We start from the raw sequence: 14,972 nt of genomic DNA, 5'->3' as shown, positions 1-14,972 counted from the left end.
CTGCGTGATAGCCCACGTGCTCCACAGCGGGTGTCCACAGCTGTGTGCATCCTTGTGCCTTGCGTGCATCCCTGGCCCAGCAGCATCTTTTCTGATCATCCCATCTTACCCGCATAGAGGTGTCTTTTCAGATGGACTTGCTCTCAAAAGCTTGAGCTGTGCAAGCTTGTCTTTACCCATCACCCAGCATCCAGGCTGTTCCCAGGAGCAAACAGCTGACTCTAATAACCCTACATGCTAATTCAGTATATGGTGATCCTTTTTGAAATACAAATATATGAATCGTCTGATCCTTATTACATTGTCAGCTCTGGAAAAAATGAAGGCTTTTCACACCAAGTACCTCCAAGTGCTGTTTCATCCTCATTAGCAGCTGCCCGTTGCTTCTGTTTGTTGCTCCAGAGTTGCTACCACAGAATTTTGCTTAGTCCAAAGTCTGGATATGCTTTCAGGAATTTCTCTTCACAGAGAATTCACCTGTTTCATTACTGTCCTTTGTCAGCTATTTAGACTGGTCAGGTCTCCTCTTTAATGAGGTTGGCACAGCGTGGGGTTCCTCTCTTTCTGCTTGAACCTCTATTTGAACTGTGCAGTGTGTTAGCTCCCAGCTTTGCCCCCTTCTTGGAAAGGGTGGATTGTTTCTGGTAGAGCTTTTCTATTTTTTAGAGTTTGATCTTTTTTTCCCCAAATGCATACTTGAAAATGAAACAGGTTTGCAGAAGAAAAGTATCTTCAAAGGAGTTGTCTTGCTATACATTTGGGCTGGGAGTAGGGAAGAGCTGAGCCTGCAGCTGTTTGAGGGCATGGTCCTATTTAGCATAATCCAGTGGTGTCTTTCCATGGTTGCCAGCAATTGGACTAGTTGCTTGCCCTTAAAACCAAGTCTGTGCTTTACCTGCAGGATAATTCCTGCCTGTTTTTCCCCTACTTATTTTCTCTGTCTCATGGAGAGGACCATATGCCAACTCTCTCATCTATCCCAGCTCGTCAGCCCCAGTCTCTCATCAATCCCACCTCAGCTGTCTCCAAAATCAGACCTGCCACCTGAGTGTTTCTTGAACCTTGAAGCCCTTGTGGTGCCCAGTCAAATGAGCAATCCCTTAGCCTTTGGAGCAGCTTGATCATGTTGTGAGCTTTGAGATGTCCACATCTTGTATGGTGGCCTTCCACCTCAAAGTGCTTTGCTGATCTTGAATTGCAAGGATTAATCTCAGTGCTGTCCATGCAAGGGAGATTAGTGATGCTTCTGCTTCATAGATGAAGAAACAGAGCAATTTTGGGTACAGGGAGTCCACTGTCAGTGCCTGGTTTGCTGCTGACAGCTCCTGTACCACCCCAGCTTGCAGTTTTAGCTTCTTAGAAAATGACCTCAGGAGAGTGGAAGCTGTAACTCTGCGACTGTCCCCAAAACAAGGGCACGGGAGTTGTAGGCGCTGATGTTGGAAATGCAGCCTGCCAGATTTTAATTAAGTAAATTGCCTATGAAGTGTTACAGGCATCTGAGCCAGATGTTAATTTTACATCAACGTGATGAGGCGGTTGTTAGAAAAACATGACGTGCCCATCGTTTGTGAGGAAGTATCTGAGATGGGCTGTGGCCTGGGTCACATAGCATCTGAGAGACGAAGCAAGCTTTCAAGCTCAAACCATTTGATTGCAGTGCCCTTGGGTTGCTTATGAAGTGACCATGCCCTGTTAAAAAACCTATTTCATGCAATTCAGACCAAATAAATCTAGCTGTGATTACAGTGGTGGCTGATGGCAAGAGATGAGGGTCTAATGTTTGCTGGGGAACTTGCATCTCACCCTGTCTGTCTCCTGGTAGGGACTACGCCATGGCGAACCTGAGCGTGAATCTCTACACTGTGAATGAGCCCTGGCTATACTCCATCCTGTGGTGCGCCGGTGTCCAGTCAGTCACCTCCGACAGCTCCCACGTCCTTCGCAAGGTGCCTTTTCCCATCTGGCTAATGGTAAGCACGATGCCTGGGAAGGTGCTGTGAAGCCCTGGAAGGAGGGGATGCAGTGGAGGGGTGTAGAGGTGGCTGTTGACCACTGCAGCCACATGTCTAGTGGGTTTCTCTAGGAACGTTTACTTGGGTTCAACATGCTATTGAGCTTGAGGGTTTTCCCCCTCTGTATGCCTGAGCCCTGAGATGGTAACAGTTCAATGCTCCTCTTGCACAATCCCTTCCTTCAGGTGGCCTCATCTCTTCTCATACAGGTTTTGGGAGCCTTGGACGTTGTGTTGCATGCCCTGTTTAACCCATATGATTTTCCCATTTTTCTCTAATGGAAAAACACCTTTCCAGACCTGCTGAGTAGCTGTTGAGTTGCAGAAGCAGGCACACAAGTGAACCAGCAAACCTGGCTTCTGTCTTTCAACCAGGCTGCAAAACTAGCTTTTTGCCTGTTTTTAATAAATGAGGACAAGTTTTACCTCTGGTTACTCCATTGCCAGACAAGGAACAATCAGAGACCAAAGGTAGCCCCCTTACCCAGCACGTAGCCAGTAAACTCTCTCAAAACTCCCCTAGCACTTTGGGTCTCTGAACCAAATGGAAATATTCATATTGGACTGGAGGGAAAACAATTAAATAGTTGCATCAAAGTATTCCTGAAACAAGAGCTCATCTGTGGCGGTGTAAGTGCATGTGACGGAGGGGCTATTTTCTGACGACAGATCGTGTTGGGGTAGGACAGGAGGCAGCTGTTTTACCTGCTACTCTGGCAGATCTGCTTGGGAAAGGGGAGAACAAGATGAGCATAAGGAGAATTTAACGTTAATGAGTTATCTGCATCTTTAGCTAGAGCTAGGACCTCAAGACTACTGCCTAGGTGGATGAACATCTATGCATGATGTCCTTAGCCTTAGCTTAACCTACTGCTTGTGTCTGACTACACAAATTCACACTGGTGCATGCTGAAGAATTAGAAATGGTTTCATAAAGATTGGATCTGTTGGCAGAAGAGATTACAGTCGACTGAATTCTGCTGCTGCAAACATCTGTCCTCCACTATAGCTGGCAGGAGTTGTGTGTGCATCATTAGCAGCTTTTTACTCCAAAAGCCTCTTTGATGGTACTTGGAGCCCTTCTCCAAGGGCTGTCCCATCTGCTGGATTTCCCCCTCTGCTGTGAGTGCACACTCTTATATCACTGGCAGCATAAAAATCCCTTGATTTGCCGCATATTGAAGTGCTTGGGTGGTGTAATATAACCAGTTTTGCCATCTGAGCCCCCTCCACCACGTGGGACGTGGCTCAGGAGCTGCAGTGAAACGGTTGTTTCTGCCAGGCTCTGGCTGCCCAGTGCCCTCAGGGGCTTTGTTGGGCTTTATCGGCAGCTTGAGCTGGGGATCAGCCTCCGACTTGATGCCCTTAAAGCAGGGACCCCTCTCCACTTTTTGGGGAGTCTCTCAGAGCCAGGATTTAAGTTGCTCTCTGCCCAGTTACACTGAGTTGATGAAGGGTTTGAAAGGCTGCATATGTGAGGATTTCAGAGTAGGCCTCATATTGGGTAAAGTTTATTAAAAAAAAAACCCACCAAACAAATAATCTCACTGAAAAGCCCTGTCTAAAAAAGGGGAACTGCAGGTGAAATATAGCAAATTCCTGAGTAGGTCTTGCTGACACATGCTCCCTCCTCTGCAGGGCTGAGGAGGCATCTTCTCACTGAGCACTCTTAATACCGACGTGCATGGGGTGCACGTCTTTGAAAAATTGTAGTTTTCCCCTTTTGATCACCTTGAAATTCTGGTTTTTGCTGCTTATGAAACCTTGATTTGGTACTAAAAACTTCTAGTTTTGAGCTTTCTGTAAGACTTAAAAAAAAAAAATCACCATTCTGTGATTCTACGATTCTTCTCTGCTGGGAGGCAGAGGTAGCAGAGTTGACGGCTCCTCACTGGTTTTATCCATGTCACACTACCATTGCGTGAACTAATCTTTATGCATTATGTATTCTCTTTCTCTAATGTAATACTGCTTGTGTGCATTAATGATGGTGTTGGTGGTTGTGATGGATCTGTCTGGTATGAAATCAACAACCTTCTCCTGGTTGTGACTAGTGCAGGTTTGGGATAGGAGAAATTTGTTAGCATCATTCGTGGCTGTCCTGGGTAGGTGTTTTCTGAGCATCATCAGGGGTTTATTATCATTTTAGTTTCTTGTCTTTACTAGTGCTGCTCTTTATAGATCATAGAATGGTTTAGGTTGGAAGGGACCTTAAAGATCATCTAGTCCAACCCTCCTGCCACGGGCAGGGACACCTTCCACTAGACCAGGTTGCTCAAAGCCCCATCCAACCTGGCCTTGAACACTGCCAGGGAGGGGGCAGCCACAGCTTCTCTGGGCAACCTGGGCCAGTGTCTCACCACCCTCACAGTCAAGAATTTCTTCCTAAGATCTAATCTAGAGATAAGGATGTTACACGGGATAGTGTCAAACATTGTTTCCCGGGCAGCACAAAAATAAATGTGAAGTAGTGTGCTTCTGTGCTGGGTTCAGATGATGGGTTGAGCTGGTGTGATGACCACAGCCACTTAGACTGGCAAATGGAGCCAGAGCTACTAGTGCCTTAAAGGGTAGAAATTGAGAAATATATGCATATAGCATGGGGACTGCGCAGAACAGCTAACATTAGCACTGGAAATGGACCCTGCATGTTTCATGTGCAATGTGTATACATTTCTGTGTTTTCCCACAGACTTGGATTTCCAAACAGCATCTTAACGTCACCTCGAGGTACAGCTGAGACAGGAAATGTTCAGCCCACAGAGCTCTGAGAAAATGTCAGCACATGAAAGGGTGGAGAGTTAAAAATTGTTCCTGTTTGCAGTTTTTCCTGATAACGTCATTTTGGGTGACCGGCTAGCATTACCAATGTCATAAATGTGATTTAGATGTGACCCCTGCAGCTCTGTGCTTTTCTTTCTGCTCTGGTGGTAACTTTATCAATGTGTGGTCCCTCTGTGGTTGTGCAAGCCAGAAGGTTTAAGTTCTGCTTCTGTTTTTTGTCTTCCAGCCTCCAGACGAGTACCACCTAATCTGGATCACGTCTGATCTCATTTCATTTATCGTAATTGTAGGAGTTTTTATATTCCAGAAGTAAGTAGCATTGTTACAGCTCGACTCTTGTGTATTTGTGGCGTGTGTTTTTGTTCCGAGCGTGGGGTGGGGATGGGAGAGAGGAGCACCGTGCTCCTCAGGTGCTTGGATTGCAATAGCAGGGAAACTGTTTATTAAAAATCCCTACAAAGACTGCAAACAATAATTCCACTTCTGAGATGTGACATCGAATTGGATGAAGTCGCTACTTCTTAAGACTGAGAGATCTCTAAATAGTAGCGATAAATGCCTTGCTCTGCTCATAAATGCATGTGGGAGAGAAACTGTAAATGCTTTGGGGAAATGGACATTGAGAAAGAGATTAAAATGCTTTAAAGGAAGAAGAGGAGATGTTTTGAGATTCCACCATTATAGTCTTCAAAAAGAACTTGTTATAGTTTTCTTAAATCAGTTTGTTCCCATTTGGATGAAGAAATAGAAATATTAAGATTTAGCAAATCAAATCGGTTGCTTAGTTTGATGCATAAAGTCTCCCCATTTTTCAAAGAAAAAGGAGAGCAAGGATTTGATACGGGCACTGCAGAAGCCTGTGTGTTAGCCAGGGTCCCTGAAAACAAACGTGGAGTGTAAAACCTGGGAGCAGAGCAAGTTAAGACACTGATAAATCAGGAGGAGGTAAATCAACTTCCTAATGGCAGAGCTGGCCAAGCTACCCCTCCTCTTGATTATACCAAAGGAAACCATGGTGTCCTCCCCGGTGATGTGCCTTTTCTCCTAGGAGGCATTTTATCTGTCAGTGATGACAGTGTAATAACCCTCTCCAGGAAAAAGCGTGAGCTCAGAGAGATGCGCTCCCTCCAGCGAGAAGCAGCAGCCTTCTCCTGGGAAAATATGTGTCATTCAGAAACTGCATCCCCTCTTCCCCTGGCTCTATAATCTCATCTGCTTTGGGATGCACAAACAACTGTCCTAGAGACATCATCAAGGGACATACGCTTTCTGTCCTTCATGATATCTGAAATGCCTTTGCGTTAGGAGCAGCAATTTAGTTTGCTTCAGCCTCATGAGCCAGTGATTTTGCTGTCGCGTTGTCCCAGATCATCTGTTTGCAGGAATCTATGGGAACTATAGGTGCCAGAGCAGAGTGAAATGATGCTTGGAGAGAGGGAGAAGTCACAGCTACACGAACTTTGCAATAGCTGGACTCTTCCTCTCTGCACAGATTGAATTTCTTCCAGTTTGGAAGAGGTTTGATGGAGCAGGGTAAGGAAGGAGAGCATTATTGCAGGGTTTCTCTTCCACTCTCTGTGTAAGTGTGATATAGGTGAGAAGAGCTGGAAACTGCCACCAGCTTTCCCCAGGGTCCCTCAGCCTGGAGCACTGGGCTCCCTGCCCAGCCTCTGGACCTGATGTAGAAAGACAGTTGCTCAGAGAGGTCTGGCTACATGGGGATTGTAGCAGGGCCAAATTATGCCTTTTGTATCTCTCCCTTGGGACAACTGAACCCTAAGTCAGTAGAAGAAAGAAGGAGAAACTCTGTCACCAGAAGTTGGACTTTCTGCAGCAAAGGGCTTGCTCTTCCAAGAGCCTTGTGCAGGAGAGACCCATTTCCCTGCTGTTCCAGTTTCTCCACCGCATGAAAGAAATGGTAACAGAGTTGAGGATGTATCAAAACCAAATTGCAGCAGAATTGCCCAACTACTACCTGCTGATGTGATTCAGCTCTGGGAAGTGGGGCTTGGCATTTGGCCTTCAGTGTCGTGGTTGGTTTTGTTTTGTTTTGTTTTCTAAGTCCTTTTTGGGGCAAAACAGAACTGCTTCCTTCATGCAAGGATGAGGGGGCGGGTGGGAACAGAGCCACAGCTTCGATGTGCTCGTCCTCTCTCCTACGCATGGCTTGTCCCTCTTCTGTAGCTGTGGGTAGGGATTGCTCCTGCTGTTCTGCTTCAGCCCCGGTGACAGGATCGTGGCAGCCTCTCTGGAGGGGAAATACCAACTGTGATGACTTCTAACCGATCTTTTTTTGCCTCTTTGCCTTGTTTATTTTCTTACTGCTCTGACTGTTGTGCATGTTCCTCCTCTTTCTCTCTCTGCTGCATTCTGGCATCTCACAGCTATCACATGATCAGGTAATTCTGGTGCTTTCCTCTTCTTTCTCTTTTTCATTCAACCTTCCTTTCTCTCTTTCTTTCTCCCTCTCTGCTATGGCTTCACTGCAGATGGACAGGGCAGGACGCAGCTTTTCATGATGCTTTCAAACATCTGGCTTTGCAGGGGGACCATAAGGGTCTGAACATTGCATAGTCCATAGCCATGAGCACCACGGGAGCCTGATGCTGAAGCTGGTGGATGTTTTGAAGGCAATCTGACCTTCTGTTACAATGATCCAAACAGCCCAATTCTGAGGTCCTGCAGAGCGTTGTAATTGGGAAATTCACAGTGGATGTGATGCTTTCTCCATGGAAATAATCCCATGCAAAAATATGGGGTTATTTCCTTCCTTCCTGCATTTACCAGAGGTTTTTGAGACCAACCTCTTCTAAACTGGCCAATTCTAAAGAAAATAATGTAACCCGGTCAGTTATATAAAGTAGTGCTTCTCTAGCGCTGGGAATGGATTTATAAGGCTAAGAGCTGAAAAGGTTTGGCTCTTCTATTGCTGCACTTGGAGCTTGTGATCTTTCAGGAGGCTCTTCCCAGTTACACCACTGTGAAACTGGAAATGCAATGTGAAAATAAATAGCATTGCACGCAGGAAGGGAGTGAGCCTGGGATCCTGGATTTGAAGTGCCATCAATTGGAAACCCAGATTTCTCCTTGTCTGGGATGTTTTCTCACCACTCATTCTCATCCCCTTGGAGGGAGGTGCTGTCACTTTTCTGCAGTAAAGCCTTCACCATGTCCGTCCTCGGACAAAACTCTTCACACCTTACCACCTTCATTCCTTCTGCTGTGTGCCATGGGGTTGTATTTATGAGAACTTGGCTACTCCCTGTCTGTGCTTATCTACTCCTCTCCCTCTGCCACCGCCTTGGGGGTCAGGGTTGCCCACCTGCCAGTATTGCCTGCTCCACGAGGTACCTTGGACTTGCTGCGTTACGTCCTCATGACATCTCCCCAGAACAGGACCCGGCTATGTGGCCAGGCTGAGCCCTCCTACGGGGTGCAGGGAGGTTGGGTGTTTTCCCCCTCTTGCCTTCCCCTTGCTCCCTAGCTCATGGGTAAGAAGACAGAGGTGCCGAAGAGTTGGGCAGCTTTAGGCAAGAGCAGTCACAGGATGGGGACTCTAGTTGCGGCTGGCTTGGCTCTTTGCTCGCTCCATCTTATCACCTCAGTACCAATCAACCCCGTTTTCTCCCTGACCTGCCACTCTCCCATCCCCTTTCCTTGCCATTTAGCATCTTCCCTCCAAACAAGGGTCCAGTCGTGGCCCTAACATGGTGTATGCTGTCTCTGTGTTGTTGTCCCAGTATTTTTTAGTCTGTTCCCACCCCGTGTCCGTCTGGTCTGCTTTGATGCCAGCCTCCCAGAACAAGACCTACCTGCTGTCTCTCTGGCCTTTTTGCACGCTGCTGTCCTAAACGTGGCCGATCACAACAGAGTCCAAGGGGGTAGGAGAGGTGCTATTTTCTATTAAACAAGGTTTCTGGAGACCCAAAGGCTACCAAGCACAGCAGAGAGTATTTTGTATGATGTTGATTGGAGTTGCGTTGTTGATTAAATGTACTGGTGGCTCTTCTGAGAGGGTATTTCAAAATAGCTCTGAAAAATGGGATCACCCTCTCCTAGCTTGTTCAATCAGAGCAATGCACCCCTGTGAGAGGAGTCATCGGCCCCTCGTGCATATTTAACCATGCTGGGTCTGACCACAGCCACCATGGGAGAGGGAGAGCAGAGAGCAATGCTTGTTCCCCTTGGCAGGAGGAGAAAAGCCCTTGGTCCCTGCACCCCTTTGAGGCTGGGCTGTCTGTGCCTCAAAATGGCCCATGCCCTCCATGGGATTTCTAGGACCCATGGGCAAGAGATCATCATGCCTTTTGGCCACACAACCCCGACTGATGCTGGAAATCGTGTTGTTGTGGGCAAAGAAAAGACTTGTAGCAATATGTTTTGGTCCTTTTAGTTAAAAGAGGGTCTTATCCTGTGAGATCCTATGCACTTGCAACCACATTGACCTTAGTGAATCTGCCTGCATGGGACGCTGAGGGCAAAAATGATCTTCTTCCAGGTCAGAGTGGCTCAGCTTAGATGACGATGATAGAAGAAAATTATTTTCTTAATTTAATTTTTTTTTTCTACTTTAATGTCTTTGCCTCCTTGTGCTTCCTCTGTGTTGTCCATGGGTCTGTGAGTTGTGTCATCTTGCCATCCCACCCCTTCTTTTCTCTGTAGCAGACCATCTGCCTTCATCTGTACCCCGTTCAAAGCCTGATGGTGCCGCGTCACCCGCTGGGATTTGGGAAGGGTTTGGAAACCCCATGAAATTGGCACCAGCTAGATTCTCCTGGAAAAATTGCAGGACCTCTTTTGTGGATGATGCTTTGTCAGGTTGATGCTGTGGTCCTAGGCTGGAGATGTGTGGTGCTCCTCAAATCCACTGCTCCTGGGGCTGGGTAGGGGGTTAGAAATGTAAGAGAAGGTGGTTGTCACCTTTTTTAAAAAAAAAATAAATTAATTAAATCACCTTCTCTTGTGTGGGTGAGCCACTAGATGGTGCCAGAAGATCGGAAACCCCATATAAAGCACCCTAATCCCTTCTGTTTCTCCATCAAATAGCCTTAAAGCATTACTAACATGAGTAATTTTCTTTACATGCATTCAGTGATGAGAATAAAAGTCTGGCTAATTTTAAGTTGAGCCAAATTCCCCTCAGCCTCATGTTATTTAGGTGGTGGAAACTTTTGGTGAACACTGAGTTTCATCAAGGCTTAAAAAGTGTAGGGTTTGGGTAGGAGCATTTAAGCAAAGACCTGGCATATGAGGAGGGAAGCTCTGGGAGAAATAATGTTCAGGGGAGCTGTATATGACAGCTACTTGTGTGGGGACAGTGTCTTTGCTGCATCTCAGGTTTGAGACCTTGATTTGTCTTTGAGCTTTCTTCTCCCACAAGGCTAAGCATGTGACACAGTGAGGAAAAGGTTATGGTTTCTTTAGTTGGCTTGATCTCTTGTTCTGTTCCCTCTTTCCAACCCTAAGAGTCAAAATAGTCAAAATAGCCCTACCTGCTTAGGGCGGTTGGGTAGCTGATGTGGTAGAGAGGGGTAGCTGCAGTCCTTGGTTAAATTAGCAGAATTAGAATGCTCAAGGTGGTTAAAGACAACCTGCTTGTATGTCTGAGATAACATTCTCATCTCTGAACATCCTCCTACCATGCGGGGTTGTGTAGGTGCAAGGGAGTGAAGGCGTGAGGGTCTCTGGGACTTGTTGGTCTCCACATTGTTGGTGGCCACTTGCATTGAGGATGCTGCTATGGTTGGGAAGACCAGCCCCTGATATCCCCCTCTTGTCTTGCAGGTGGCGCCTAGGAAGCATCAGGACCTACAATCCAGAGCAGATCATGCTGAGTGCTGCTGTCCGTCGGTCTAGCCGGGATGTCAAGATCATGAAGGAGAAGCTGATCTTCTCGGGTATGGATGGGGCTGGTTGGTCAGAGCCCTTTGCTCCATCACTCAGCTATCACCCTGCTCTCTGCTGATGGAGGAGGTGGTCTTGATACGGGTGTCATCATCTGCTGGCGGGACAGGGTGGCTGGACTGACCCTGCTGCACTGAACCATTTGTGGCATATGGTCATGGCTCATCCACCACAAACTGGTGCACGTCTGAGCACTGATTTGCTGAAGAATCCTGTGTCTAACTTCCCAAGTTGTGCCATGCAGCTCTCATACTGTCCCACATCTTCTCCGCTCTGAGTTATCAACAGTGTGTCAAAAGCTATAAAACCCATTAAAATAATGGCATAGGTCACCACAGATAGTGGTGATGAGTTTGGGGTAGACCTGGAACTCAGTGGCCCTTTGGATTGAGGGGCTTGCTGATACCCTTGTGCTCCTCACAGCATTTGTTTGTGTTGGACCATGCTGGCAATGTGTCCATCTCACCCCACAGAATCAATGAGGTTGGAAGAGCCCTCTGGGATCATCGAGTCCAACCATTGCCCTGACACCACCATGGCAACTAGACCATGGCACTAAGTGCCATGTCCAGTCTTTTCTTAAACACCTCCAGAGATGGTGACTCCCCCACCTCCCTGGGCAGCCCCTTCCAATGTCTAATGACCCTTTTTGAGAAGAAATTCTTCCTAAGAAAGAACTCAGAAATGTGTACAAAGAGGGAAACATTCAGCTTTAAAAGATTAAAGTTGGTGCATGAAGGTGGAAAACTCGCATTTGAAGGAATGTGAATATAATCTCCCCTTGAGCTTTGTTAGAGGTTTTCTTTCTTTGTCTTCAGGGGCTAGAGGCCTCCAGGAGGGATCAGGGTTTATCGTACTGGGCACATACACAGTGAAACGACGAATCTTGCTTCAAAGAGCTTATTGTGTGAAATGCAGGCCTGATTCTGCCCTCCAGAGGTGGTGAAAATCAGGTGTAAATCCAGGGAACCCAGAGAGGGGAAGCAGTTGGTGACAGCAGAATTAAGCCTCCCCAACATGTTCTAGATATTTTATGTCTAGGACATCTTACATCCTTAGAGTCAGGGGATACATATTGAAGTTTTGTGCCTCTGAAACAAACATTCTTGCTTAGGGTGGGTGTTTACAATCAAAACGTTGGTGGTTGCATGTTTTTCCCAGTGAAACCAGTGACTTTGGAGTCTGCCCTGTCCCAGAATGGCCACCAATGTAGAGATTAAGCTCAGATATTTTACACCCTTTTCCCACAGGTGACTAATTCAGCCTGTGACATAGCATCATGTGTATGGGGGGGTCCAGTTTTGCCTCTGATGGTGGCAGGGTCTGAAATTTAGAGGTGAGCTCCTATTTAGAGGCAGGTGCTGTTCAGAACTGGTTTTAAATGGGTGCAGTGTTACTAAACCCGGGGTGAAATCCTGTAGGATCAGATGGATCCCATGTGGTGGAACTGCATGGCTGCTCAGTGCCTCAGTTTTCCCATCCATGGGGGGCTTCTGGGACTTGCACCCCTGTGACCATGTCCCTGCTTTCTCTGCCCTCCCCAGAGATCAACAACGGCGTGGAGACCACGGACGAGCTGTCTCTCTGCTCAGAGAATGGCTATGCCAACGAGATGGTCACCCCCACGGATCATCGGGACACCAAGCTGCGGATGAACTGAGGGGCTCCGGCCCAACCCCGGCGCGTGGCGTCCCCTGCGTTCGCTCCGGGCAGTGAGAGCCGTGCTCTCCTGCTTGCTGTGGGATGGGAACCTTTGAGGAACTGCTGGGTGGGCAGAGCCCCTTCCCATACCCCATCACGAGCTGCTCCACCTCCCTGGTTGTGAGGTTGGGGGGCTTATTTTTGTAAATATGTAGAAAATCTGAATTTTTTTTGTCTTTTGAGTGTAATTTTTTCAGGGCATGAATGGAAATACCATGTTCATTAAATCCTCGACCTTATGACTGAAGCTATTTCAATCTCGATATGACAGCCTGAGTCCCCTTGGGGGGTTCTGGGAAAAACACGTTGGATGTGTCTCCTCTTTCTCCCCTTTGCCTTGCTCCACTCCTTCCCTTGGTGCAGCTGAATGTTGTGATGTTCTTGTGAAGTGTTGTTTTTGTTATTTTTTTTTTTTGTTTCCCCCACTTTCCCCCTTTCCTGGGCAATGAAGTTTTAGCTCTAATGCAACAGGAGGCTCTTTGGAGGAGAAGCTCTTCTAGGAGAGGAGATAACACTGCTCTTCCCTACTGAAGTTCAGAGCCAGGGAAGGGGTTGCACTGGCTCAATCACTTGGGCACCTTCTCCCTGTCCTGTCCTCCTTCCCCAAAGCCTGGATGCTCACAGGGGAATGGCCTTCTTGAAATGTCCTACCACAGACTTGAAAGCAAATCCTGAGCGTGGGCTGTAGATTGGCCTCTGCTGGCAGCAATGCTTTAATTTCTGATTTTTTTTTTTTTCCCCTTCTCTCTTTCTATCTTCTCCCTGAGTTGGGCTTTGTTGGGAGCCTGGTTGGCTTGCAAAAAGCAATGCTGTGGGCACCATCACCACTCAGATCTGGCTAAAGTGCCTGCCACTCCAAGTGGCATTTGCAGTTGCTCCTTACTTCCCTGTCCTTCCACCTGTGTAGGAAGAGGAGGTGGTGGTGCAGTGTGAGCTTCCCCCTCTCTGGGCCAAGGAGATGCCCTTGGGTGAAGGAGTTGTAAATAGTTTGGAAGGTGAGGCAGCCCCGGCGTATAATTTATTCCTGCAAGGAGACCTTTCCTCCTTGCTTTAAAAGCAGGATCTTTAAAGCTGCATGTTCATGTCCTCCAAAGGAGTGATGGTCTTGCAGCAGATGCTGACAGGCTCATGAAGGCAAGAGCTCTCATCAGCGTGTTTCCAATGCCAAAGGCTTTAAACCAAAATCCTAGACCAGAGGTTAAAATAAAAACCCAAAAAGCTCAGAAACCAAGTAGAAGACAGTTGAATTTTGTCCCCTTCCTGAAACAGCTCACAGCCAGCCCAAGGGCTGTCTCAGCTCTCTGCTATTGACCTTCAAGGCCTTGTGGAGAGGAGCTCATTTTTGGGTCACTGCTGTTTACGTGGAGCCAGTTACCAAGGCAGCTGAAGCCAGCTGGAAGGCTGCCAGAGCTGTGAATGAGTCTTGGCTCAGTTCTCATGGCCTTCTGGTGTTGGGTTGCTCCCTTCCTTGCTGGATCTTGGTCGACGCAGCATCCAATGTGAGAAATCCCATTGAGTAAAACCTTCCTTTGAAGCTTGGTGTGCGCTGCCTTGAAAGCGATGGGACCATCAAAGTTGTTCACCGTGGAGGGAATGGGAGCTGAGACTGAATTTTCAGGTGCTGGCCAAGCTGGGTTGTAAAGCCCATGATGGGAGATGCTGATGTGCATCACGTTCAACACACACAGCAGGCTTGAAAAGGCCAGAAACAAGTCACGATAAAAACAGCCGCAAGCAGTTTTGGCAGCACTGACCTGCTCTATCTTTTTTAAGCTGTACTCCAGTAGCATTTTGAAACCCCAAGGTCTTGGGCTTAGCATGTAAGAATTGGGGGCAAAAGTGGCCAACACCTATGTAAAAGGAAAATACCCCTATTGATATTACAAATGTGACTTGTGGTGCTTCAATAAGCACCTCCTAAGCAGTGCAACTCAAGACTTTAATTCTGTGGCATCTACCCTGGGTTTTTATGAATGTAAGTGGAATAAGACCCTGGTCCGTGCTCCCTCTGACCTTCCCCAAATACTGTCCTTCTATATGGTACTCTCTCGAGTCTGTGAAACGTGGTGTGTTTTTTCTGCAGAACTGCAAGGTTTTGGTGGATTTCAAGGCTTTTGAGAACAAAGTTGCTTCTCCTTCTAACGTGGTGCTGTATTGAAACATTCCTGGTGGATTGTCATTGCCAAGTGAGAGATGTTAAATCTCAGCATCTGTTGATAATTACCTGCATGTTCTGTTTTTATCCTTGGAGATGACTATTGAAAGGTCAAGTGCTGAAGAGCTTGGAAGTGTTAAAAGCAATCCAACAAAGAGTTGTTTTCACAATTCACTCTTTTCTTTCTTTTTTTTTTGTTATGATGAGACCCAAACTTTATGCGTAATGCACTGACTGTTACCGTTATCGTACTTAATATTTGCTACCTTTTTTTTTAAAAGGATGATACTTTTTTGATGAAAATAGAGCTAGACCAAAATGAACTCTTAATGCTCTGTGAAATAAACTGTTAGTATTCCCCTGTCAGTCTGTGACACTGTCGTGTGTTCGGGGATTGCTTGGAAAATGGTGATG

At 46.9% G+C, this 14,972-nt stretch overlaps 1 protein-coding gene across 2 annotated transcripts in view; it reads left to right on the top strand.

The window, feature by feature from the left end:
- The window catches only part of GDPD5 (glycerophosphodiester phosphodiesterase domain containing 5), a 189,827-nt gene extending 174,914 nt beyond the window's left edge, over nt 1-14,913 (top strand). For both annotated transcript variants that reach the window (XM_068421281.1, XM_068421288.1), the window contains exons 13-16: nt 1,826-1,973; nt 5,025-5,107; nt 10,583-10,695; nt 12,247-14,913. In XM_068421281.1, coding sequence (XP_068277382.1) covers nt 1,826-1,973; nt 5,025-5,107; nt 10,583-10,695; nt 12,247-12,362 — 460 coding nt within the window. In that variant the 3' untranslated portion in view covers nt 12,363-14,913. The remainder of the gene's footprint in view (nt 1-1,825; nt 1,974-5,024; nt 5,108-10,582; nt 10,696-12,246) is intronic.
- Nucleotides 14,914-14,972: the final 59 nt, after the last annotated feature.

The sequence above is a fragment of the Nyctibius grandis genome, chromosome 2 (genome assembly GCF_013368605.1).
Source record: "Nyctibius grandis isolate bNycGra1 chromosome 2, bNycGra1.pri, whole genome shotgun sequence".
In the NCBI taxonomy this organism is placed as follows: domain Eukaryota; kingdom Metazoa; phylum Chordata; class Aves; order Nyctibiiformes; family Nyctibiidae; genus Nyctibius; species Nyctibius grandis.
The sequence above is the reverse complement of the archived record's forward strand: the minus strand, read 5'-3'. Positions and strand labels throughout refer to the sequence as shown.